Source organism: Neopsephotus bourkii, unplaced genomic scaffold, assembly GCF_033783945.1.
Source record: "Neopsephotus bourkii isolate Nb327-2 ecotype Australia unplaced genomic scaffold, CSIRO-AGI_Nbou_v1 NB_234, whole genome shotgun sequence".
NCBI classification, from domain to species: domain Eukaryota; kingdom Metazoa; phylum Chordata; class Aves; order Psittaciformes; family Psittacidae; genus Neopsephotus; species Neopsephotus bourkii.
The window spans coordinates 16,881,164-16,907,060 of NW_026900744.1; the positions used below are offsets into that span (position 1 = coordinate 16,881,164).

The 25,897-nt window shown below is 43.3% G+C and overlaps 1 protein-coding gene across 1 annotated transcript; it reads right to left on the minus strand.

The window, feature by feature from the left end:
• Nucleotides 1-1,117: 1,117 nt before the first annotated feature.
• Nucleotides 1,118-21,742, minus strand: AXDND1 (axonemal dynein light chain domain containing 1). Its single transcript, XM_061345609.1, is given in 30 exon segments — nt 1,118-1,238; nt 2,034-2,128; nt 2,978-3,069; nt 4,191-4,319; nt 4,472-4,519; nt 4,522-4,608; nt 5,444-5,551; nt 6,518-6,573; nt 6,576-6,604; nt 7,200-7,408; nt 8,086-8,179; nt 8,799-9,012; nt 12,791-13,025; nt 13,471-13,534; nt 14,319-14,477; nt 14,479-14,507; nt 15,078-15,179; nt 15,811-15,853; nt 15,855-15,929; nt 16,595-16,699; nt 17,113-17,247; nt 17,742-17,863; nt 18,598-18,668; nt 18,671-18,705; nt 18,825-18,881; nt 19,914-19,999; nt 20,340-20,466; nt 21,112-21,136; nt 21,139-21,211; nt 21,560-21,742. Coding segments are annotated over 30 exon segments (2,985 nt in total). The 5' UTR covers nt 21,740-21,742; the 3' UTR covers nt 1,118-1,137.
• Nucleotides 21,743-25,897: the final 4,155 nt, after the last annotated feature.

Here is a 25,897-nt window from a genome sequence, read left to right on the forward strand (position 1 = left end):
ATAGAGCTGGCAGAAACTTCTCATTTTACCTTCAGGAGATATTACATTCCAAAAACTCGCAGAAGAAAAACATCATTTAAAAATGTACTTTGGGATTATGTGATATATGATGTTTCTAAAATGAAATTTACTCTGAGTTGGCAGGGGTTGTCTGAGCCAATGTGATTCCAGGCAGTTTCTCTGCCTGCTCTTCCAAGCTGAGACTGGGTCAAATTGCATTCTGAACTGAGGCAGCTCTGTTGGCCTTGCAGAGCCTTAGAACTGTACAGGCTATCCTAGGTTGGGGACCAGAGGCAGAAGTCTGGGTGGCCACCTCACTAGGAAGTTTGGCCTGTTAAGGCTGTATACAGGGACCTCAGATGCCAAGCAGAAATCACAGAGGGATGGAGCATTTAAATGCCATCTCAGTGCACTGAGTGAGTGAACTGACATCATCTGAAGTCTGATTTTGTGACTTTGGCTACAGGCAGTTCTCCTGTGGCAGCAATTTGAGAAAGGCCTTCAGGATCATGCACAGCTTCAGGCTTTTTCATGCTTTCTGAAAAAAGGACAAAAACATCAAGATGAAGATTCAAAGACACAAAAATTTGTGTCTGTACAATTGTTTGTACAATTCTGTGCAAAAACCAGTCAGCTGGTAACTGAAACATCTGAAACATACAGGATGAAGGAGGTACCCATTATCAGATGGGTATCTGATACCTCCACAATCAGGCCACGCTGACACTAAGAAACAGATAAACCTTGCTATGAAAGAGGTGCAAATGACTTACTTGCATAATCCAACAGGGATGAGGCAGAATGAGATACAGCAAGAAGAGATTGATAAACACAAACAGAAGGCAAACATAAAGCAAGGGGAGGGGAGGAGGATGCATAAGGAGAGATGTGGGTAAGAGAAAGTCAAGGTAGCAATGGTATTACAAGGAAGATGAGCTATAAAGACATTAAAACTTTGGGACAAGGTAGAGGACAAACAAAACATATGTGGAAGTGGCAGAGCCAGCTAGAAGAACAGTGTTAATGCTGAGATGGGACTGAGTTACTGGGGTACTAGGTAAGGAGTAACAGCAGTGGACTGGGGGTGAACCACTGCTATGAACAGGCACTATGAAACTACTGGGACATTGCTGTTCCTTAATGTTGCACTTTTCCAGAGCCCTTGAACTGGCCAGAGGTAGAAGCTTTGAGACTTAAGCAGGCCTCGACTTCCGAGATACCTTCTTGGAGACATTCTTCTGAAAGAAAAACAAAACAACAAACCAAAGTCATTAAAAATACCACGGAGCTAAAATGTGCCCAAGGGATCATCTCCTTAACAACCAATTAGCCTCTCCTTCCACTTTTATGTCAGTCAATAGGATACACTGAAGGACTAAGGCAAGATATTTTAATTCCCAATTTTTCCTCCTTCTCCACGTCTTATATTCATGTGGATCTAGCTGAGAAAGGGCACAAGGAAATATTTTTGTCCACAACAAACATGCAACCTAAGGAACTCCCTGCCAAATTGTATGGGCAACAAAGTATGTCAGTTGTGCTCAAACAACTCTTGGAGTCAGCAAGATTGTCCTGTGCTAGAAAAAGAAAAGGTCTGTGGCTTCTGAGAGTGAAGGAACCCGGAATATTATTTCTTTTCTACCCTAAAATCAGTGATCCTAAGCAGACCTTGACTGTAACAGGGAACACTCACAGGAAGATGAAGTCAGTTATAGTGATCTCCTACATACAGACACTGGTGTCCTATGTCAAACAAAGTTACTTTCTCTCTAAACCAGACTACATTCATCAGTTCTTTTTGCCCTGATATAGAATCGTGTTAAAAGTCTCCTTGCTTGGTTTCTGACAAAGAATCTTCACAAGGCCCTAGGATGTGCCGGTCCTGCACTAAACAGGAGATGAATGAGGTGTCCTCAAAGATTGGTTCCCTCTCTAAGCCTGGAAGTAGTGGGCTTGAAATACTTGTTCTCCTGATCTTGCCCTTCTTTGTGTGTTGCTTTCTGGGATGACTTTCCCCTCTTTCTCCAACTCACTCTCTAGGTCTTGGATTCTCTGCAGAGCTTCTTCCAGCTCTTCTTCAAGACCTTCAGATCTCTCCTCTGCATTTTGAGCACAGATCTCTCTTTCTCTGAAACACAGAAGCAAAGATAATGCTGAAATCTGAAATATAAGCAGCTGCTGGCAGCATACCTAAAAGAAAAATTAAGAAAGCTGAAGCTTTCGGTTGGACTGTATAAAACACATGGTTTCAGAGAAGAGCATTGTTAAGAGATCTCTAAAGGAGTTCATGGCACATCTGTTTAAACCCTGCAAGCTGAATTAGTTTCAAAACTCAGTGTTTGCTAGCAAAGGGTGAGATGCTGATCTTCACTGTGCAAGGATAAATACAGAGCACAGTCAATTCTATTAGCAAAGCTAATGAGATAGGGTTACCCCAGATAAGCTCACAGACAAAACAAGAAATATGAGGGAATGTAGTTCAAAGTGCCCAAGCCTGCTTAAACATGGAAAAAGTCCTTACCAAACACAAACCTTGATGTAATTCTGCATGAAGACACTCGGGTGTCACTTTACTGTGTTCCCCACACTTAGGTACAAAATTGCATGTCTGCACCTGCCAAGCTCCTGGGAACTAAGCAGGCCCTGGAAGAGCTTAGCTGCATTCACATGACACCCTGCAAGTGCTAACAGGACCTGAAGTGTTAAGAGGTTTCGCAGAAAACCATCCTGAGTACCTTTGCAATGTACCTCATGAGTACACAAAACAGAAAATCTCCACAGAAATGAAGAGGAGCCAATATAGGTCATATCTTCAGCTAACACAAAACATACTCGATCACCCAAGATAATCAAAATGGAAGGAAACCCAAAATTAAGCCAACAGATATTGGATAAAGCAGAGCATTATCAGAGAGCAAAATAGGCACTTGCCTGGCGTGAAACCCTGCCCCACTCATGCCTCCAGCACAGTACTCACAGGAGTTGCACTTGCAGATATTCCAGCATTGCCAGGGCTTCAAACGCTTTCTGAGAAAACAGACTTGATGGCATGGAGGCAGTCATCTCTCTCTGACTGGGAAAACCTTGTGTAAGTGAATGCGAAAACAATACTGCATTCTACCTGTAGCACGTGCCTGGTTTGGTGCTGGTGTGTCAGTGCACAGTCACAACACAGACAAGAGCTCTATATCAGCAAAACATGTAAAACCAGAGACTAGTTTAGGGACTGAACTGATCTTGGCACTAAAAATAGACTGAAATGATTTTCTGATTCAGACATGAAACTCTCACTGGCTCATAGTCTTGGGTTGCTGGTGCATTCCTTAGGTTACTGAGGTTGAAGGTGGCTGTAGCCTGGTTAGAAGCAAAAATCCCAACAAAACAATGTTCAAAGAACAGAAAGAGGCAGCTCCTCACATTGTCCAACAGACATAAGTCAGCTTTCATCTGAAAAAGACAACTTGTTTTTTTCTGTAAAACTTAACTGTTGAAAGGCTCTCACTCTAAGCTTTTGAAGGTAATTATGATTTCCAGGGATTCATTTCTATAAAACAAATCAGAATCCATAAAGACACACTCCTTCACTGTCACTTTTAACTAGCTGATCACTTCTAAAGCATGAAGGGCAAGGCGTATTTAGCAATGCAGCATGCTTAAAGAGTGGCACCATCCAGTGACAGTTTTTTGAAGTGTGATCCATACTTCCAGTACCTCTAGGCTCTACTCTGGATGACTGACTAGCTAGGAATAACAGGCCCTATGACTTCTGAAGAGCAACTTTACCGAAGAGCACTATCCCAAAGGCAAGCGGTGGCCAAAACCAACTGGAACTTCTTAATTCCTAGTTGTTGTGGGATCTCCCTGAATCTCTGAGCCCCTTTCAACTCCTCCTATGTGCTCAGCATCAAACCACTTTCACCATCCCTGTCTCAGCAGATAGTCCTGGATCATGGATCATGAAGCCAAGGCAGTAATGCATGATAAGGACAAATTGCAGCTGTGGTAACTCTTCTAATGGTTAAAGTTGCTAGAGGAGAGGAATCTGAGAGGACACCGGCACCTTGCACTGCCCAGCAAGTCTGACACAAGTGTTAAATGGGGTCTCTTAACAGAGTCTGAGTATACACCTGGAACCCAGCTCTAAATCTCTGCAGAAGGATAAAAACCACTCGTGTGGTGGAGACTCCTACCCTTGTAACTGCAATGATGTCTAATTTCAGAGACTTCAGGTGGACGTTGGAGTCATGCCCTACATATCTGATCACATCTGCAGTAGCTTCATTGTCCTCAATCAGATAATCCATACCAGCACATGGATGCTGCTCAAGAGAGAAAAGGAACAAGAAATAGGAGATACCACTAGTCTCGTGGCATTCAAGGCCACTGTAAGGCCATGTTTCACATCACATACTCTAAGCAATAAATAAAAAGGCTGTGTTGGAAAGCAGCATATTGCTGCGACTATAGTCACCTGCATGATGGCTATTTCCTCCTTTACTTTTAATGGTTCTTCCTCTGTTTCGTTTTGCTGATGGCATTTTCAGATTCAAACTCTTCTTGAGTTGAAGAAATGACAGTGTCCTTAAGCTTAAGTTTCAATTGCAATTCCTGTAAGGCACCATAAGGATCAGGTTAATAGCCTGCTCTCTTTGGCCTAACCTAAGCAAAGGTAGCTGGTCTCTGTGCACATATTTAGACTTGGAGTCCAGTCACTGAGGAGGTCCTGAGCATGAATGTGTTTCAAATCACAATGAATATGCTAGTTACTGAATGCTTAGACCACAACAGTTACATAGACAGGACTCACTGTGGCATATCTGCTTTGTGGAGGCCATGGCAGGGAGAAAAAGAGGCAGCATGAGAGCTACAGCACTGGCTGTAGACTGGAAGCCATGAACAATGTCATTCTGCTTGGGAGTGAAGTTCAGAATTGAAGCTAACAGATCATTCAAGACAATAAACCTAAATCAATTTTCTCATCTGAATCTAACCTGTTTTGCGTGAAACTAGACCAATGTCAGGCCAACCAGCTATAAAATACATCTAATTGTTACAGGCAGTCTCAGGCATCCATCTAGCCACACAAGGAATTAAACTACAAGTTCAGCTTAATCTCCTGGGTAAGGCAACCACAAGAATTCCAGCCAAAGTCCACCCCAACAGGTGAAGCAAAGCTATCACATTGGTGTACCCATGGGGTAAATTCCCCAACACTGAAGCTCTGGTTTTGCCTTAGACCTGTGCTCACAAGCAGCACTGTGATTTTTAACCAATTTGCAGTCATAACACCTCATAGTTCTAGCTGCCGCTTTGAGTGCATGCAAGTCTTCATGTGAAACCTTCCCTCAAATGGAACTGTAGCTGCTTTCTTAAGGAAAAGTTTTGAAGCAGACCTTCATTCAAATTGGTTCAACCTAGAACAGCAAATGCAGTCTATATATACCTCTGATCCAAAGAGGTTTCTCAGTTCTAAATCCAGAAAGGTGACTGGAGTGCCTTTGATCTCTGAAAGAAGATGACTACACACATGAATCCAATTACAGCACTCAGTCTGGGGAGACAACAGAAAATGATTATTCAGGGTTTATTGAGCAGGAAAAAAAACAACTTATCATATTCATTCAGTCAGTTAAATAACTCCAGCTTTCTGTCTTTATTTATAGGAAGGGGACTACCTGGAACCTTCCATTCTCACCCTACAAGGAAGACACATTTCTCCAAGCTTTCAGACACAGCATATGTCACCAGCTAATCACTTCCACCAACTCATTCATTCAACAAGCTCCTCCTCAGGCCAGCACAGAACATATGTCATAGACACTGCCCCAGCCCATGTGGGGAGAAATGAGTGTAAATCCCAGGGGTTAATTTTTCACTCATTAAGGTAATGCAGAACAGAAGCACAAGTATTTTCAACCCCTGCAGGGAGGCTTCTTGCATTCCTTGAAGCTCTCTGTTCAGCATAGCCTCAGCCTTCAGGAAGGGTCTACCTCTCGCATTCCTAAAGCACAGGCAAAGCTAAGCTAAACACTGGTGATGATAATGGTAGCAATTAAGAGCTTTACATGCCAGTGTAGAATAAGGGGGAGTCAGGTATGTCAGCTGACTGCAAAAACTTTCAACTGCATCTGCATAAAGGCACCTAGCAACTCCAGGAACCCCTAAGCACCACTCAAGCCTGGATGTGCATGGCTCTGACAAGCTTTGGATCAGAGGTGAATCTACCACCACTCATATGAAATAAATCTCACAGGAGAGCCCTTACATATGTACCCTGAAACAGGGCAAGGAAAATATTGAAAGTGAATGTGACCTGAGCCAGTTTTATCCACGTTCCAGGACTGCAAAGTCAGTAGGTAACTTGGGGAACCAAGGTAATCCCTTGGAACAGCAGTCTTCCTCCTCCTTGAAATCTCACATATATTTTTATCTAGCTTTTACAAAGCAAATGCAGTCTAATCTGTAAAACTATCTAGGTTTCCAGACCTAGATAGCTGGCAACACAGGCACCTTTTACCTTGATCTTATTCAGCTCCTCCAGCTCAAAATCAGCTTCTAAATCTTTCTCTTTTAAACAATTTCATTGATGGTCTTGCGACAGCAGCTGCGAAGATGTAGAACATTACCAGGCCTGCAGAAGTGCCTTCAAATGCTTATAATCATGGAATCATTTAGGTGGAAAAGATGATTCAGTCATGAGCCCATTGCTGTCAGCAAGGTACAGGAACTATCTGTAGATCTCTGCACTACTACAGAAGCTTGCAGAAGAGCAGTCCTCACCTGCTCCACTCACACAGTGACCTCCCAGAAAGCTTGTCCATGCCAGTGTTTATTAACCCACACAGGATGTGTGAGCCCAGATCCTGAATTAGGCGGAGGCATTGCGCCAAGTGATCTGTAGACTCACTGCCTGTAGTACCCTCATTCCTCCAAAGGTCATTCTCAGAAGGATGAGCAGAGCCCACACTATCACAGATGCTAGCATATTTTATAGCAGTACTAGCTGTAAAGCAGGCACTGCTGTTCTCTTTAGGTGTCTCTATCTTATTAGAATCCCTACAAATTCTAGTGAGGCCCATTTACGACATGGGAAAAGATCCAAGGACAAATAAATGAATGGGATCTGTCACCATGATCAGCACACTAAACATTTTTTCTTGAGAAAACTCTCAGGTGAAACTGAAAACCTCTGTTGATACCTGTCTACAGAATCAGCAAGTCTGCACATCCCCGCAACCAACTGTTCAGCTCCATGCTGCAGTTCACTAGCCCTCAGAAGCCTGGGCTCCTTGCCCATCTCAGTACCTGACTCCTGCTACTGGGGGAGTTCACAGGACAAGCATTCTGTTGTCATGTGTCTCAGCAAATCCACCAGCCACAGGGTCAGGTTTCTGTCCAGTTCAGTCACCTGCACAAAACATTAGAGCAAATCTAAACCAGTGATAAATGACTGGTTTTGCCAAGTAGTCTGAAGTCACTGCATTTCACATACATGAATGCGCTATCTAATTTAATTTGCAAGCTGAACAAATGACAGAAACATTTATCTTTACCATTCTTCCCCCATATTCATTCCCATTATAAACACATCTTTTTCTACTGTGGATCTATTCTTCTCACAGTTCTTGTTTAGGATCATATGCTGATTATTAGCCACATAGCATGCTCTTATGTCCAGAATTCAGTGAAAACCAAAAACTACACACCACTTACAGAACATTAAAAAAATGCATATTGAGAGCCTCTAGTCTACCATCATGGGAGAAGTAAGCCCCCCGAGGGCTCAGAGCCACAACAGCTCTCGGAACAGGAATAACTTTGATTATTCCAAAGAAAATACTCAGTAAAGATGAAACAATAAGATTGTTTTGGTGCACTATATAGGAGATCTTACAGCTATTTTTAGAGGAGTTCTCCCCTACTCTTTGGCTGGAAGACAAAAGCCACAACTCAATTCAAACAAGGTAAGAAAGTGTCAAAAGAGAAACAAGAACTCCTTATAACTGTGCTCTGGCCAGATAGAAATTAAAGGAAGGACTGAATGCTAGATATAACACTCTTATCCCATCAGTTTCAGGCTTGCACTTTTTCATTTGCATGTGTGACGTTCTTCTCAGTCTCATTATTCATGGACAGAACCCACTGCTGAATCATATGAAAAGAAACATTAGGTACCACCCCGAAAAAAAACAAATTCAGAAACAAAGTGACCTCTAGTGCACCAGACCCAAGGATCTCTTGTCTCAAAGACACCTTTTGCTTCCCAGCTTGAGGAAAACAACATATTAAAGTACACCATATGCTGGAAATATTACACACTTTTTTTTTTTTTGTTAATGCTATAGTTGTGGGCAAACTTGGCATTTTCAAGTAAATCTCTTGCATATGCATTTTGCATGTGCTCTGCAAATGATTTACTTCTTGATGATATTTACCAAAGACAATGGAACACCATGAAGAGGAATGTGCCCCCACAAATCTGACTGTAAATGAATCACATATTTTGTTTTTTTATTCAAATGTCAAGATTTCCAAACCAGGTGGCAGTGCTGAGGGAGACAATGATGTTCCAGGAGTGATACCAAAGCCACCGTTTCCACTCCACAAATAATTGTCAAATCAAAGCAAATGAAAGGCAGTCACCAATCACTTTAACACTTCAGCTGATCATGTTTAACCCACTAACAGTTTCCTGTGCCAGGGTCTCCACCCTGGCATCCAAAAAAGGACATTTCTCTTAGGAGTGTAGCACTGCATGCAAGGTCAGCCTAGGTACAATTAAACACCTCTGTCCTTACGGAAGATGCTATTTCTGATGGCACTCAGCTTCATGCAACTGCCCAGAGCCCACACAACTCTTCACTGCATCCACCTGGCCCAGCCACGCAGGAATCTTTTGATAAAATGCACACAGCTGAGCTTTGTGCATGCCAGAACCTTGCTGCAGCTTTTGCACCTTGAATAACCAATCTTCCATACTTTTCACCAAGGCTGTCAAAAACTTAGCTGTGCCTGCAGGGGAAGAAAATACAAACCTTTAATTATAACACTTTCAGCCAACAAAACCAAAGCTGGATTCAAAGAGGGATGAACAGCCTATGTGGGAACTGGCTACACTTGGAACTAAAAATAAGCTGCTTAGTAAGCGCTGAATTCAAAGCAAGTTGAAAGAAATTGGGCTTGAATTAAAGCCCTTCTTGTCTTGGCAGATTTGGCTCCCTTGTTTCATAAAGGCTTAATATAACTCTTTTTAAAACAGCTTTGCAGTTACAATCCAATTCTTCAAAGATGCAGGTGATGCAGTATGCACAGACATGCAGAATGCCTGTACAAGGTAGTAAATTAATTTTCATCCACTCATGTGGAACATACTGATGGATATTCTCTTTTTGTTGGGGAGTATGTTTGAAATGCAACAATGATATCCATTGATATCACGGATATTGGATATCCTCTTGATATCCAAAATTTAAACTTTGCTTAAATCCTGGTGAGGTCCTGACCTCCACAACAACTTGGAGCAAGGATGGCATGTTAAGCACATGGTGGTGATGAAAGGTGTTTTAATATTTCAGTGATTTTGACATGTGGGTACAGCTGTGGCACAAAACTGTTTAACTTCTCTGGACTGGGAGACGTGCAATGAAGCAGTGTTGTGATGTTCAAATGAGTAAGAAAAGGAGGTGGGTATGCTCCTCAGGGTGGAGCCTTTGAGAGCACATGACAGAGCTCCACAACCAGGCATTAAGTGTTAACAAGCAGGAGGCCAAGGAGAAGTGGCAGGAATGATAGTGTAAATTTTCCTGCCATGCAGCATCATCTTAAGAGGAAAGAAGAGGTGGGTCCCAGGGGGACATGGGATCATAGAATAATAGAATAGTTAGGGTTGGAAAGGACCTTAAGATCATCTATTTCCAAGCGCCTTGCCATGGGCAGGGACACCTCACACTAAACCATGTCACCCAAGGCTCTGTCCAATCTGGACTTGAACACTGCCAGGGATGGAGCATTCACAACTTCCTTGGGCAACCCATTCCAGTGCCTCACCACCCTAACAGGAAAGAACTTCCTCCTTATATCCAATCTGAACTTCCCCGGTTTAAGTTTTAACCCGTTATCCCTTGTCCTGTCACTACAGTCCCTAATGATGAGTCCCTCCCCAGCATCCCTATAGGCCCCCTTCAGATACTGGAAGGCTGCTATGAGGTCTCCACACAGCCTTCTCTTCTCCAGGCTGAACAGCCCCAACTTTCTCAGCCTATCTTCATACTGGAGGTGCTCCAGTCCCCTGATCATCCTCACGGCCCTCCTCTGCACTTGTTCCAACAGTTCCATGTCCTTTTCATGCTGAGGACACCAGAACTGCACACAATACTCCAAGTGAGGTCTCACAAGAGCAGAGTAGAGGGGCAGGATCACCTCCTTTGACCTGCTGGATTATGTTCCTTTTGATGCAGCCCAGGATACGGTTGGCTTTCTGGGCTGCAAGCGCACACTGCAGGCAGCTCATGTTCATTTTCTCGTCGACCAGCATCCCCAAGTTCTTCTCTGCAGGGCTGCTCTGAATCTCTTCTCTGCCCAACCTGTAGCTGTGCCTGGATTGCTCCAACCGAGCTGTAGGACCTTGCACTTGTCATGGTTAAACTTCATAAGGTTGGCATCAGCCCACCTCACAAGTGTGTCAAGGTCCCTCTGGATGGCATTCCTTCCCTCCAGTGTATCAACCGAACCACACAGCTTGGTGTCACAGGCAAACTTGCTGAGGGCGCACTCTATCCCACTCTCAATGTCACCAACAAAGATGTTGAACAAAACCGGTCCCAACACTGATCCCTGTGGGACACCACTCGTTACTGGTTTCCAGCTGGACATTGAGTCATTGACCACAACTCTTTGCGTGCGGCCATCCAGCCAGTTCTTTATCCACTGAGTGGTCCACCTATCAAACTGATGTCTCTTCAATTTAGAGACAGTGATGAGGGAGAACAGTCACTTCTGATCACTTATGTGTGGTTTGGCTGTATTAGCCCTTACACAGTACTCTGGATCCTTATTAAATATTAGCTTGCTTTGGGAAGGCTGTCTGTGTCATTGCATTTATCTTATAAACTTTATCAAGTCCCCAGAAAAAGAAAAGACCAAACTGGAGCTCACTGGAGAGGCCACTCTTGTACCAAGTGCCAATTTCAGAGTCAAAACCATGTTATTTTCAAAAAAAGGTACACTGTGAAGGCTTTAAGAAGTGAGCAAGGAAAACTGAATAAAAGCAAAGACATTAAACAAAACCTCATAAATTTCATATAAATTTTTTCTTGTATCTGCTGTCTAACCTCGTTGTTCTCCCTCCGTCTCTAATTTTTGTCATCAAATACCATTTGCCCTTTAAACTTCTGGCACATGCTGCTTGAGACCAGGTAATCAGATCTTAGAAGATAATAAATACTTCAGGTAACCAAGTGCCACTGCCTTACAGTACAAAATTACCATGATCTCAGTATTATATCTTACCTATTCTTTACAATGGCTTTCATTTTCACTGTTTCTTATCAAAGATGCAATATAATGTAAAAAAAAGGGATACCGTGCATTTTCTACTGAAAGACCATTACATTACAACACATAAAATGAATCCAAACCATTCAAAATACACTGTCTTGTATGGAGCAACATAATGCCTTTTCTGTAGTCCAGTTTCAAAGCCTTTGTAAAAATCAGATAAAATCCCTTTTCTGGACTTTACTGGATGAAGCAATTTCAGATCAGACATCTGCATTGTGCTGCCTAGCAGTTTGTTCAGATCACAACTAACTTCTGACAATCTGCTGTTAAGTTTCTGCCATTCTGGTGTCTGTCTAATTATGGCCTTGCTCCTTCCTCTTTCTTTCACTTTCTAATGAGAACTAATGGGAATATTTATTTTCTTTAGCTGTCTCATAGGATGGACACACTTACTCTATCTCAGATCATTTAGTAGGCTGAAATATAACATGTAGCAGAAGAATGTAGGGAAAATCACAGGAAAACCCTGAGTGTGAGAATAAGATGGCAGTATGAGAAGCAGCTTAGCAAATATGACTAGCAGTTCCTGACAGCACATTTTCAGTTTTGTTTTAGTCTGCTAAAAGGAAACAAAATTATTAGGAAAACATCAGAAGTGAAACAATTCTGAAAATCAGAATTGAGTCAAGGTCTTACAAAGGCAAAGGTTGAGAGGGTTAGTTGCAAATTACTCAACAACTGTTTGTTATCTTACACAAGACCTGATAACTTCATATCAGCAAAGAAAACATTTATGTACATACTTTATTATCAGGATAATTCAAAATCTAGATTAAGATGATTTAGCATTAGTGATAAGGTGATAAAAATAGTATTACCCTCTGAGATAGTGTTTTACTTTACAGCCATGTTTTACTTTTTACAGTGATGTCTTAGATTTTAAACATCCATTCTTTCCTTTAGCATTTTTCCCCCCGTAAATTATCCACAAAATCACAAACTGCCCATAATCCCTCTGAATATAACATATGACTTCCTTGTGTCATAGCTGCATCGCATATTCTTTGCACTGTATCACATTTAAAATTTCAGATATTCTTTCTACGTGTGACTGTGAGTGAAGTTCCTTGGAATTTGTCCCTTGAATGCTCTTGATTCCCAGCATATATCTATGGATCAGACTTCAGCTTTGGAAAAGGCCAGTACAGATTATGTCAACTGGTCCTTTATTACTTGCTACTTTCTTGGCATACCCAAGGAAAGACTGAGCTATAAATTGGTCATTCCTTACCATTATTTGCATCTATCCTTATACTGAATTGCCTGTAAAGTTTGCATGCCCTTTGTTTTATTTCTTCCAGGGCAGTGTGCTGTGGAGGCAATGCTCCAGTAAGGTCCCGGTGTCGATTTATTACCATTTGTACCAGCTTTGTCCAGTACTCCAGCAGGCCGGCACTGCTCTTCAGACTTTCAGTCTTTCTTAGGTGCACCTCCCCTGTATACTACTCTAGGTCTTCTTTTAGTATCTGAAAGGAAAGGAGAAACTTGCTGTGCCTCCAAAAGCTGGACCATCCCTTGGCCACAAAAGAAAAGTTATGGAAATCAAGCACAAGAAGTGTGAGGAATCCATGAACATAAAAATGTCACAGTGAGTAGACTGCACAATGAATTGGAAACTTACTGGTGACAATTCTGAGCACTTCTACAGATCAATTTAATTTACCAGTGACCAGAGCTATTGGTCAGAGAACCCTCAAACACATGATTAACACACTGGCTGAACTATGGCATCAGTCAGTTATAACTTCTCATGTGTAGACTCTTAGCTTAAGGTTTAGCACAAAAGATTTGAGCTGATGTGTTTTCGTTCACACTTGTGATGGGACTAGATGCTCACTGGGGCTCAGCTCACACATGGTATTTTTTGGGGCAGATACCGCTTGATAATACATCCAACCCCCAAAATCTTACATTTATCAAGTTCTTGATTTCTGGTAGGATTTCATCCAATAGCTTTTCATTCATCTGAGAGGAGCTAAAGCAGAGGGAAAGAGGGAATGAGAACTGAGAGAAAAAATTCCTTTAGTAGCCAAGGTAAAACCAAGACTCAAGATAGATACTCAAAGTAAAAACCACAAGACCCTACTCAGCAAGGGATTTTTATTCTCTCACTCAAAGTAACACAAAAACTGGGTGTCAGTTAAGAAAATATGTTACTTCCAGCAGAGATGAAAATCAAAATCAAACATATCTTGAAAATTCAGACGTTATTAACTCTATAATTGAAATCTATAAAGTAATGACTTTTGTTTATGCACACACTGTATATTTCTGCATTTTGTGCTTGCATTTGTGCTTCGTTCTGTTTAACATATTACAATGAACTAACAAAAAGCCTGAAAAATACAATCACCTTAACACAGAAAAAGACTGTTTGAAATCTCATGTGTCTCAGAGTCTCATATCTGTACATGAGAACTAAATGCTCTATTGAAGCAATAATGTCTGTGCAATTCAAGTTAAAATGAACCGAACTAAATAAATAGAGGAATTCTGTTACAGCAATGACAGCTGCAGAAAGAACACTCTGGTTTGCAGCAGGAGGGTACAAGCCTTGCTCTACCAAATTCAACCACAAACCCACAGCACCACTTCAGAGTTACTGTTAGGCACCTGATTACCAAAATAAATACATAAAGTAGAAGAGTAGAGCAGTGAGGGATGTGCAAATTGCAGATTGTACCAAATCTCACTACGCCTGAGAATCAGTGCACACTTTGCACTGGTCCAGGGCAAAGGTTGAGAATGTTGACTGGTACCCCAGGTCCCTTTGGGCCACTCATGAGTCACTGGTATGGAAGTATTGAAGGTGCTTGTGGAAGCTGCTGCAGATAGTTTGCAGTTTTCTCTGGGTGGACTCCTCAGAATGCTCTATTTCTGCTCCAGCATGACCCAATCTCTCCCTGAACTGCCCTGTCTTCCTGCAAATCAGTCAGGTCTTCTGTGTCCTGCAGGCATTGGGCAAGAGGGTGGGAAAAAGGACCATTGTCATGGTTATTTTCATCTGAGTTGGAGGAGTTGTCCCTTTGCCCTAGCTATTTTGAGATACATACATATCAGAGATCTGGGGAATATCTGTAATTCCATAGCACAGCCCTCACAAACCCTTTGAGATGGGACTAGGGTGGCTCAGCCTTGGGCATGCCAGAACTGAATGCTTGACTCCTTGTTGATTGCATGCTACTGAGACACCATGCCACCTCATACCTATGAGGCCAAAATCACACTAGCCTCAATCTGGTTTGCTTTTATGGAGAAGGAATGGGGAGAGAGAACAAAGCCACAGGAAGAAAAAAGGGGGGGAAAAGAACTGAAGTAGAGAAAACAGAACATGGAGTAATGAGAGAAAAGCAGAAAGAGTGAACTCAGTCAAATTTTAATGTTTGTTTGAAACTAGACCAAGATTCGAAGGTTCAAATAATAGCCAAAATAACGAGTGCCTTCCTGAGAACAGTATAGCTACATAAAGCATGCATACATGTGCCTTAAACAGGCACCCATCACAGGCAGGCCCCTACCTTTGAGGTCAAGAGGTTTATGAAATGTTTGAGAACGCTGGTCAATGTTTTTCCACCAACATGGAGCTGGCGAACTAATGTCAGCTGGTTTCTGTCTATTATCTGGGGGAAGGGGGAAGTTATTATTTGCCCTGTTTTCATCTGAGAGGAGAGGCATCTGACAGTAACATGGGAGCTTTGCCATGGATGAAATGAAGCTGAGGCGTTTGAGTCCACTTTCCATACAGTTAAATCTCTGATCTCTCAGTCCCAAAAGTTCTGCTAACAGATTTTTAACTTGAATGGGAATAAGTAGGAGATCACAAACAAGGGGGACACACAAACAAGGAAGCACAGAATTAACCAAGAACTTTGTGAGGAATTGTAAGGAATCTGGGTACAATATTCTAAATTATGGGAAAATAAGAAACTTTTAGTCAAACACATTGCAAATGGAAATACCCATCTCACGGATTTTCCTGCACAGAACTCGGAGAGCTGTACCAAAATGGCTGTGTAAATCAACTGTTTTCAATAAAAATAAAACCACATGTGAAGCAGAACAGACCTCAGGAAATGAGGTCAGGGCAGGTATGTGTTTCTACCCAATCATACAGACCTCAGGAAATGAGGTCAGGGCAGGTATGTGTTGCTACCCAATCATATTAAATAAAGAAGTTCTTTGGGATGAAAACAAGACTGCTAGATGTGATGTTTTGTATCTTGTAGTGTAATAGTGATTTCCTGCACCTACCTTCTGAGCCAGGTCATACATGGCTGCGATCCAGATGTCTCTCTTGAGCTAGCAATAGAGCCTGCTCTTCTAGTTGGCTTCTCTGTAATGTGTCTAACTCCTGATACTCTTCCAAAAGCCTAGAAGAGAAAGACAATGAAACACATGCACCTCTGTTCGTCGTTCACATTTACTTCTTTCTCCAAAACCCTAAAGCTTTCCTAAGACATTTCCTCTTCCTCCTTCCTTCCTCAGTCATCTCCCGCACAACCTGTAAGTTCACAGGTCCTTCTTCCCAAGCCCCTACACCACCTTTCTGTTGACATTCCCATGACAAGTTTCCAATCAGTATGAATACAGATCTCTCCTGGGACTAGACTAGCTGTTATCTTCATGACACAAGATTCCTGTTAAGTAAATCTGTTTGCCTATGCATTCACCACAACTCTGATACCAACCACCTAACTATCTAATTTCATAGGTATCTGAAGATGTCCACAGGCCCCTCAGAAATTCAGAGCTGCAGGCTCTTCTAGACTATGAAGAGCTCACTTGCTGTGGATGTGGGGTGAAGAAAAAGGAATGCCAGCACCTGAGCAACAAATGACTTAAAACTATAAACATTTTGAAGAGCTTTCTAGCCCTTTGAGTTTAGGATTTATAGCAAAATAATGGCATTTGTCATGCACAGCCAAGCTCTCTTTCTCTGGAAGGAAACCAGTCACCACCTCTCCTTCCCAAAAATCTGAGAGTGATACCAGCACACTGCAGAAATCTTCCAATCTCACCTTTAAACACAACTTACTTTACATTTGTCTTAGCCTCCTGCATGGCTGCATGTAGCTCCTCTTGAGCTTTTTCTGCTTCTTCAGTCACCTTGCAGTCATGTTCTAGTACCTCATACAGCTCACTGAAACAGTGGATAATAGTCTTAACACAACTTAAAGGTCTCTAATCTGGCAAATACAGACTGGGGAACCCTACACTATCATGCAGGGATCTCTTCTTCCAACACAATCATCTCACTGCTGGGGTGAAAGGCATCTCTTCCCATGCACACTTCATGCTCCAACAAACCCTTTCTGCAGTTCCACAACAACAGAACCTCCAGTGTGCTAAGGAGAGAAGGTGGTTTGACATTATTTGACACTAAGAGAGTTCAGTGAGAGTGTGAGGAGGCTTAAGTGTGATCCCTGTAGCTCTGCTTCAAATCACAACACTGTCATTCTGTTCTTATGGGAGGAAGATTAGAAAACAGAACAAAGGCAATGGACTAAGCCTAGGGCACAGAGGTAATTTCTTAGGACTGGATAGGATTCAGACCTAGACAGCTGTGCAACAGATTCTTTGAAATAGAGTAGTTCTGTAATATGTCTGTTGACCAACTGCTGCAACATCATTTTTTTGTAGAGAGGGATCTGTTCAGGGATCTGCTCCAGGAGGCTCACATACCTCTGCCTGCAGTAAAATGAGTAAAAAAAAGTATTTACATGAGAGTGCAGATCTCTTACACCGTCTGAAGACCCTTTCCTTTCACTGCACAGGAAGCTATCTAAAAGGCAATCAGGACTGGGGATTTTAAACACTCTGGAACAATTTAATTGCTACAAGTAGTGGTAATCTGAGCATGGGAAGCCTGGCCATGAGGGAGGTACCAGGTATGTGAAAACTTCCACTGAAGGTCATACTGATAAGGTGCCCACATGGTAAATGTGGAGATGGTCTTGCCAACTTCAAGCTTCAGGTTACCCAACAGATGTTTATTAGCCCCAGCTGTTAACTTGGTGGGGAAATCCTATTTGACTTCTGGCATGAGACCCTATCCCAGTTACACTGTGACAGGCTAGCTTTGCTGGGCAAAGACATTAGGAACAATCTGAAATAGCTAATGCTACTCCTGAGAAGAAACTGCCATAAACCAAGAGGGGTATTAATGGTTGGATAATGAAGACCTGAGCTTTGAAAGCAGCTGTCCTCTGTCCACGCAGTCCATGCCAACCTGCTGAATCAGCTCATGGAGAACAATGTTGTAGATGTTCTCCTCCACCTTCATCAGCTGCAGCATATTGTGCAGCTGGCAAAACAGGCAAGAAAACTCACAGCCTTGCAGACCCTGGCCAGCCTATTCCTTTAACGACAGATTAACACAGATCTCCCATTTCTTCTGAAGTAGGTTTCCCTTTGAGGACAAAACACTGCTAAAGGTAAAAAGGGGAAAGGATTGCATCTGCATGCAACCACAGGTTTATTTTCAAACACGTTATGCATAATGATGACTACCCTCCCATCAACATTCATGGGACTTTCTATGCTAATTCCCACTGGAGTTCCTGCTGAGGCAATGCTCTACATTTTTCACAAGTCCTTCTCCATCAGTGTGCAGGAATAATAGAAAATAAGGCAAAGCAAGGTACAGATGTTCTTTGACATCTGCTTTTTAGGTCTATGAATGTTTCTGATGGCCCATTTTGAAAAACAGCAGCCTATCTCCCAGTGAAGAGATGAGACAGCTACTGCCTTCATTCCTCCATATAATAATGTCAAATGCACTCCTTCCTGGCATTTTTGCCAGAAGCGTAACTTCCTACACTAGCAAGCTAACTGTTTGCTCTTTGTGGATCAGACAAAGACGAAGAGAAGCTCAAGATTAGGAGAGGAAATCCCTGGTTATTACAGGACCTACAGACAGAAACTTCTGGCTTGGGCAGAAACCAGCTTCTTGCAGGCACCTTAAACACAACAGTGATAAACACTAGGGATACAAGATGTTATTTTTCTGGGTACAAGAAAGTTATCTGGGTACAAAGCAAGTTGTGAACATCCCGTTACTCTCATTAGCTTGTCTACCCCAGCTTTTTCCAACATACTGTCCTCAGATGCATCAGCTGGATAACCTCTAACCTCCCAGGAGGTCTCCTGACAGACCAGAAAGGGACACATCATTATTATATATAGCATATTATGATATTTTCCCAGGAAACTGAATTAAAACAGTTGGGTTTTTTTCCAACAACTTCATGCAGGGTGGTACTTACAGGGATGGGAACAGATGTAGTTTCTTTTCACGGTCTTCAAGAAGTGTTGAATATTTACTGAAACGAATACAATATCAGAGCTCAATTAGAAATACTTTCTGTGCTAGCTAAAGGAACCCTGCTCTCTCCTTCAGTCTCTTTGCCCCACATACAAGCTGATGAAGGGTGGAGAGGCAGAGAAGGGTTGTTCTTCAGTGGGAGCATCCGGAGTCTAATGTGAGAATTGGACTCCCTGCAGTTACCCACCAGCTTGGAGCTCCTTCTTCTTGCCCCTAATGACAGAAATCTTGTGGGAACCTTCTCCTCTTATGGTTCTACTCTCATGTTACTTGACGAAGGGATCAGTGTAAACCATTTTTAAACAAAGTTACTGGTGGTGCCAGAAAAGCACCAGGTTTGCACATCAGACACACCCAGAGGCTGATCAGAGGAGATCATCAAAATAGAAAAGACAATGCTCTCTTACATTTTGTTGGCAAAGAAGCTGTGAGGATTTCACTCCTAGTCTTAGTATTTTAATCCTTGAACAATGAGAAAGAACCTCCTTTAAATTTATGAAGTTGTTTGGAGAGATCAAGAGAAGTCACAGCAGCTCTTTCTGGCAAGGCTTAGAAAACTCACAGCCTGAAAAACTGGGGGTGGGGAAAAGGGAGGGAAGGAAGAAAACCCCAGATCACAAACAAAAACCCCCCAACCCTCACCCCTAGCATACTGAAGATGGTAGCAGGTATATAGAGGCATAAAGTGAGAGTTAGAGCTACCCAGAGCCCACCTTCTTAAAGTTGCCTCAAGGGATCAAACCAGACTTCAGCTTCTACATTCATGTCTAACTACTGAAGCCCCCTGAGAAGCAGTACTAGCATCCAGGAAGTTCTCCGTTAGCCACCCCAGAGCAGCAGCGAGGGTCACTTGGCTCTGCAGTGTTAACTACAGCCTGGTCATTAGCATGAGATTTGCACAACCACCTCTCTTACACTCTCCCCTTCCCAACAGCAAGAGGTGTATCTGGTCAGTGTCCTCAGCTTCTCATAACTGTATCCACACACTGAATAACTGAGGACAAACCCTTGTAAACCAGAAATCACTCACTCATCAAAGTACTTCAAGGGCAAAACTCCTCTGCTCCTCACAATGTGAAATTCTTCAGGGATCAGACTACCTGTTAAGCTTGTTCTCTGGGGATGGAAAAGAGACAGAGCACAAAACATCAACCTGAAAGATGTGCGTAAACTCCTGGTTGCTTCCCAAAGAACATGCAGGTTTGGCTGCCAGGACAGGAAAGTTCACATAGTGGCTTTTCATACTGCTTTTCCCTTTCCTGCCCTACACATCCAGAGCCCAACAGATACAATCTACATCTGAAAGCAGATTGAAACAATTAACACCAAACTACAGTGGGGGAGCTGGGGGGCTGGAGCCACAAGGGGAGCCGGTGTGTTTTAGAATCAGGGTAACACTGGAACACGTGTGTGAGGATCTCCCTTCCAGCTAGACACACAGAAAAACAGCACTCACAGGAGTGGGTGGGACTGTACCACGGCTCCCTCTCTGGTGCTGATGACCCTCAGACAAAGACCTTCTGACTTGCATTGCTCTCTTAGCTTGTTGGCTAGTCACAGTGTCACACAGGTAAGAGACATCCCTGAAACAGAGGGGAAGAGTTTGTTCACTGACCCATGCTGCAGGCAACCTGCTCTTTCCTTACTGCCAGCCTCAACCACAAGTAGGTTTGTTTGCTGGGCCTGAGGCCAGCCTTATGGTCAGGGCTCCCTCCCTGGGCCAAAAAAAGACAGATGAGATCATGTTTTTTAGGCAGATTAACCTCACATTGCCTGTTGCTGGCCAAAGACCATTTCTCATACGTACTGTTGATACCCTATCGCATACATATTCAATGTTCAACAAGGAGCGAAACATTTTTCACTTCCCACCACCGTTAAGTGTCATTTATTTACAAAGAAGTGTAAAGCTATTCCCTGCTAAGTCCGCTGAAGCCAGAAGAGCCTCTTTTCTTAACCGTGGATCACAGGGCATCCTTGCAATCCTAGCATCCTTCAGAAGGGTGGTTCCAAGAACTGATCATTTAGCAACTCTCATTTATTATTCTCACATCTTTCCCTCAAATCTCTCTAGCCCAAACTCAGACAGGACAGCTGGTCATTCATCCAGCCCCATTAGGCACCACAGCCACTTACCATCAGAAAAGGCCACAGGAGAGACCTAGCTCTGCCTTCCCACCTCTAACTTCCTTACGTTGGCCTGGGCTCTTTGTCTCTTCTTTACTTACCTTCCAACGCCTGTCAAACTGACAGGTGATCTGTCAGATGTCTGAACTTGCTCCGACAATTAGGATAATGCCAAAGCCGATCCGGTGTTTGCAGGCAGCCCTGCAGACAAGGCACATGTGGCTGTCACTATTTCATGAGAAATGTACCAAGGAGTGGAAGAGGTCAGGGTGGCTGACTGGTCTAAACAAGTGCTGCATCATTTGTCCTGGGACCAAAGGAACTGGTGTGGACAAAAATGCCTCAACAAGAGCTTCACAGGAGCACCAGGGTGCAAGCATGCTTGTTAGATCTGCATCAAATGGCACGGTCAGTGAAGTGATGCAGTATACGATAAATTTATCCGATAAGGTTAGCAGACTTTCCTTTTGCCCAGGGAACAAATGTGCTCCCAGTGAAGAGATGATTCTGGACAGGAAAAGGCAGGAGAGGAGATGGAAGCACACTCACCCTGAAGCCCATCTGGGGTTTGGTGGTTTGTGGGGACTGGAAGTACTTTGGGCTGTAGAGAGAACTGCTGGCATAGGTCAGGCTTTGGAAAACCTCTTCTGGAACAAAACTATGCTCCAGGGAAGAAGAAACAGGCTTGATGTGGTCAAGCATCCTTGAGGTACCCCTCAACTTGCGCATCTCTAGAAAATAGCACAGAGACATTTCAACAGCGGTTATTCTGCTGGTGAAAGTAAAACTGATGATAAAATACAGGGCTGAGAAAAACCATGACAAGATGTCTGCTCCCTTACACCAAACCAGCATCTAAAGCACAGGCAGCTTATCACATTTTTAGCAGCTATTATCTCTTCTGTAAAGCCTTCTACATCCCATGACTGCGCCATTCTGCCAGGTACACAGACACCAAGGGATGCTGTGAACTAAAGTTTGCATGTTTCTGTAAAGCCACTTCCTTACCTGTGGCTCGCTAGCAGTCAGCTTTCTGCTCTAAAATACCAGCAATTCTATGTCTATGTCTAAATTAAAGCAAAAATGCAGAGAAGAGTCCGACTGTTGAAGGGAAACTGTAAGGATGGAGAGTCAGGTGTTCAACCCCTGCAGCCTCCAGCCCTGCCCTACCTGAGCACCTACCTTGGTTTCCTTGCACCAGCTTTTGGCCCAGGAACAGGCACTCCAGCTGTGGGCATGGTGAACATTTATTTTGTTTTAATGCCCAGCCAAGGAAAGTTGCAGGAGCGGATGATCTAGGAACAGAATTAAACCCACATTTGTACCTCACAGGGCTAACACGCTTTTCTTATCATTCATTGTGACCTCCCCCTACACCTGACACCAGGTATGTCAACTCAGAAAAAGCCCCCAGTGCTTTGCTACACCCTCCATAGGGGTGCTTGCTTTTCCATCTACAAACTAAATTAAGAACTGCTTCTTTTATACATCTAAGTGGGCTAGAGATTTAATTATATTTGTCTCCAATTATTAATCTTACCACTTTTTCTTCTTAGCAGTATATTACTAATAAAAGTATTTGTTACTTTCATAACCTCCATAAATTCTCTTCTGAAGCCTCCCCGCCCCCCTCACTGGCCTTGCCCATATCATCATCATCATCATGGTTGATTGGAAAAGATTTGGGAGCATTTACCCGCTTACTACAAGCGCGCTGATGACTAAGAAGGCCAATGTGGGATAGGCAAATCCGGCTACAAAAAGCACAGCAGAAGGTCTCCTTGGGTGGAACAGGTGGGACTTGCCCATAATCTATATGGGCCTTGCCCATATAGATTGTTCTTTATAAATGCTCTTGGCATTAAAACTCTTTGACCCCTTTATCAGCTATGTCTTGGCATCCTGCGGTTTCTAATTAGGTTAACTACATTGCTTTGCCTTCAGATACATGTTTGTGGGTGTAGGTGCAATCTTGCCAGGTAGCTTCTTGTCTTGTTGTATAAATGGGCTCTTGTAAAGAAAATACAAAAAAATGCTGAAAACTTCTGACAGAACAAAACTTTTATTTCCACTCTCTCCCCCCCCCCAGCTGTTTGGCAGCATACATTATTCCCACCAGAGAGGATAAGATTAATGGCACTGTTCTGCAGTGCTACAGTTGAAGGACACAGACAAGACTTGACTTTAGCACATGTGGTCCACAGCTGGAAAATATCACATTCAGTTCTTGGCACACAAACCCTTTTCAGGTCCAAAATAAGGCAGAAATCACTAATATGATACACATTTGGCAGTTGCACCAATTTAACATGCAGTGAACTGGGAGAGGTTAGGAACTCTGGTTTATTCCAAAAGCCATTAACTCCTTCCCCGTGCTCCTCTCCAGCACTACCAAGGACATCCCCTCCTCTCACAGAGCCGCGATGGCCAATACGCAGCTTACAAAACCCCAGGTACCCTTCCCCGCCGGTGTTCAGCTCTGACATTTCCCGTTGCTTTAGGGCCTGAAGAAGGGCTTGTGTAAATTTCTTGTCACAAACCCAACTAAGACCTCCCCTCACCCAGCACCTCCAGGACTGGGTGTGCCACAGCATGGCTGTCTCCACAGCTCTCCCTCCTTGCCCTTGCAGCCCCCAGACCCCTGAGGTAGGCCAGCTCCCCCCTCCCCACAGCAGCAGAGGGGCCCCTGCCTGTACAGGCCAGCCCTCAGCCAGCTTGTCCCTGACTCCATCACCATAGACTAAAAGGGTGCTGCAGCCGGCTCTGGAACATCTCCTCCCTCCCTCCCTCCCTCCACCACAAGGCTCTGACCCACATCTCCCCAAAAGAGCAACCTCGCCCCTCTTTTTCCACCCCCCCATTGCTCTCTGGCAAGCCCCTCCCACCCCCCCATTTCAGGAGCCTCAGAGAAGAAACAGGCCGAGACAGTTTTTTTTCCCTCCCCTAATAGCAAAATATATTTCAATTGCTGTAATACAGTAGATTATAAACAGCTCTTGTGCATGACAGAACTTGGTATACAGGTTGCATACATGGAACCACCGGTGCCTGGACACACAGCAAGCACATGGTGGCTACCTCTCCCCCATCACCTCAGGGGAAGGGCAGCAATGACTGCAAGCCCAGGGAGAAGAGATGAGGCCGACCTTGGCTGGCTCAGAGGTACAGTGGGGAGCCAGCTGATAACCCTGATGCCAGTGTGGGCTCGCTCATGCTGGACTGCTGACCTTCCAGCCCAGCTACGCTCAACTGGAGCTCCAACAGTTCAGTTCTTCTTTATCAGTGGACTGGTCCATGTAATCCATGCCATTTTGTAGTAACAAAATACCTCAGGGATTGCCCCCACTCCCATGTGTTGTGGCACATGCCTTACTTGGACGGCTGTCACATAATAGCATACACTTCACTGTCACATGCAGGACTGCTTCGCTTCAGAAGGGTGGAAGCTAAACCCCCCAACAGAAACGACATAATACGCACAAGGACTCTGCAGAGGCTCGGTCCTCCTGAGATCAAACCATTTTAAGACCCAGATACATTTCGCCACATTAATACTGATTTTTGGGATGTTATTGAACAAGGAGCTGTAGCTGCACTGGCTGCCATTCCAAAGCTGGAGGCTTCCCACCTCGAAGCTGAGAAGTTACCATGGAAGCAAGCTGCACAGTTCTGGCATTGGAAGGAGACACAGAAAAATGTATGTATTATTAAGAACCTGTAAAGGGCAGGTTCTGAACACCAGCATCCTCATTATTGACCAGAACACCATATTGCTACCTCTGGCACTCAAAGGAAACTCAAACAAAGATGGTATAATTGACTAATTAAACAAGCAATGTGCAAAAGACTTAGCACTTCCCCTTCAGTACTCTTGAGAAAAAATGAACCCACATTCAAAAGCAATTAAAAAAATCCCCCCCAAACCAACAAAAACAGCCACCCATGAAACTGAAATTAATCCCGATTGTTAATGTCGTGACAGCATGGTTGCCAGATGCCTTGATCTACAAGGCTAAAAATCTCAACCTGTCAAAAACTAAGGCTAGTTCCAACAGCTGAGCATTCCTTTCTACTTGCCTTTTGCTTGCCAGACACTCAAGCCCTCAGGCTTCAAAGAGCAAGAATGCTAACACAGTAAATGCTGATATCCTTTATTAGGAATATGACAGTGCCAGCTGCAAGGGAAACACCAGAACCTGGCACAAAGTGCCATCATCTGATCTCCTTCTGAGAACACCAAGACAGCAGCCAGACCTGACACAAGCATTGAGAGGCAAGTAAGTCCCTTATCCCTCACACCCAAACTGAGTGCAGTTACATCTTGCACATTAGTGTTTTGAGCACAACTAAAACGTACAGGACTAAATTTAATTCTGCATTAAGGAGGTTACAAAGCTGTTTGGCCAAAGGGTGGTGCAGTTTGGTCTGTTTGTTGGGTTTTTTTGTGTTGTTTTTTTGGTTTTTTTTTTCCAAACAGAAACCTTAGTTGCTCCAGCACTTCTGTTCCTTCCTCCCACTAAAGGTACAGTGAAAGATTCAGGATTAAGTAATCAATTTAATTCTCAGGATTTTACATAGTAATACTGCCAAGTTTGAGTATGCACATGAACCCCTTCCTCAGAAATTAACCCAACCGTTTCAACAAACAAATTCTAGCAGGATATTTTCAGAGGAGAGCCACATACACAAACACTGCATTTGGCAAATTTGACCTGACACAATATTCTCACCATGCGTGAGCGGGATTCCTTCTTAGAGAAGACTAAAAGCCTGGAAGAGTGTTACCTAGTTTTCATGAAGTTACTTTTGGCTCAGGTTATTAAAAACAGAAACCCAGAAGACAGTCTTAAGTGGATCAGGATATAAACATTCCCAATACTGCTGGTA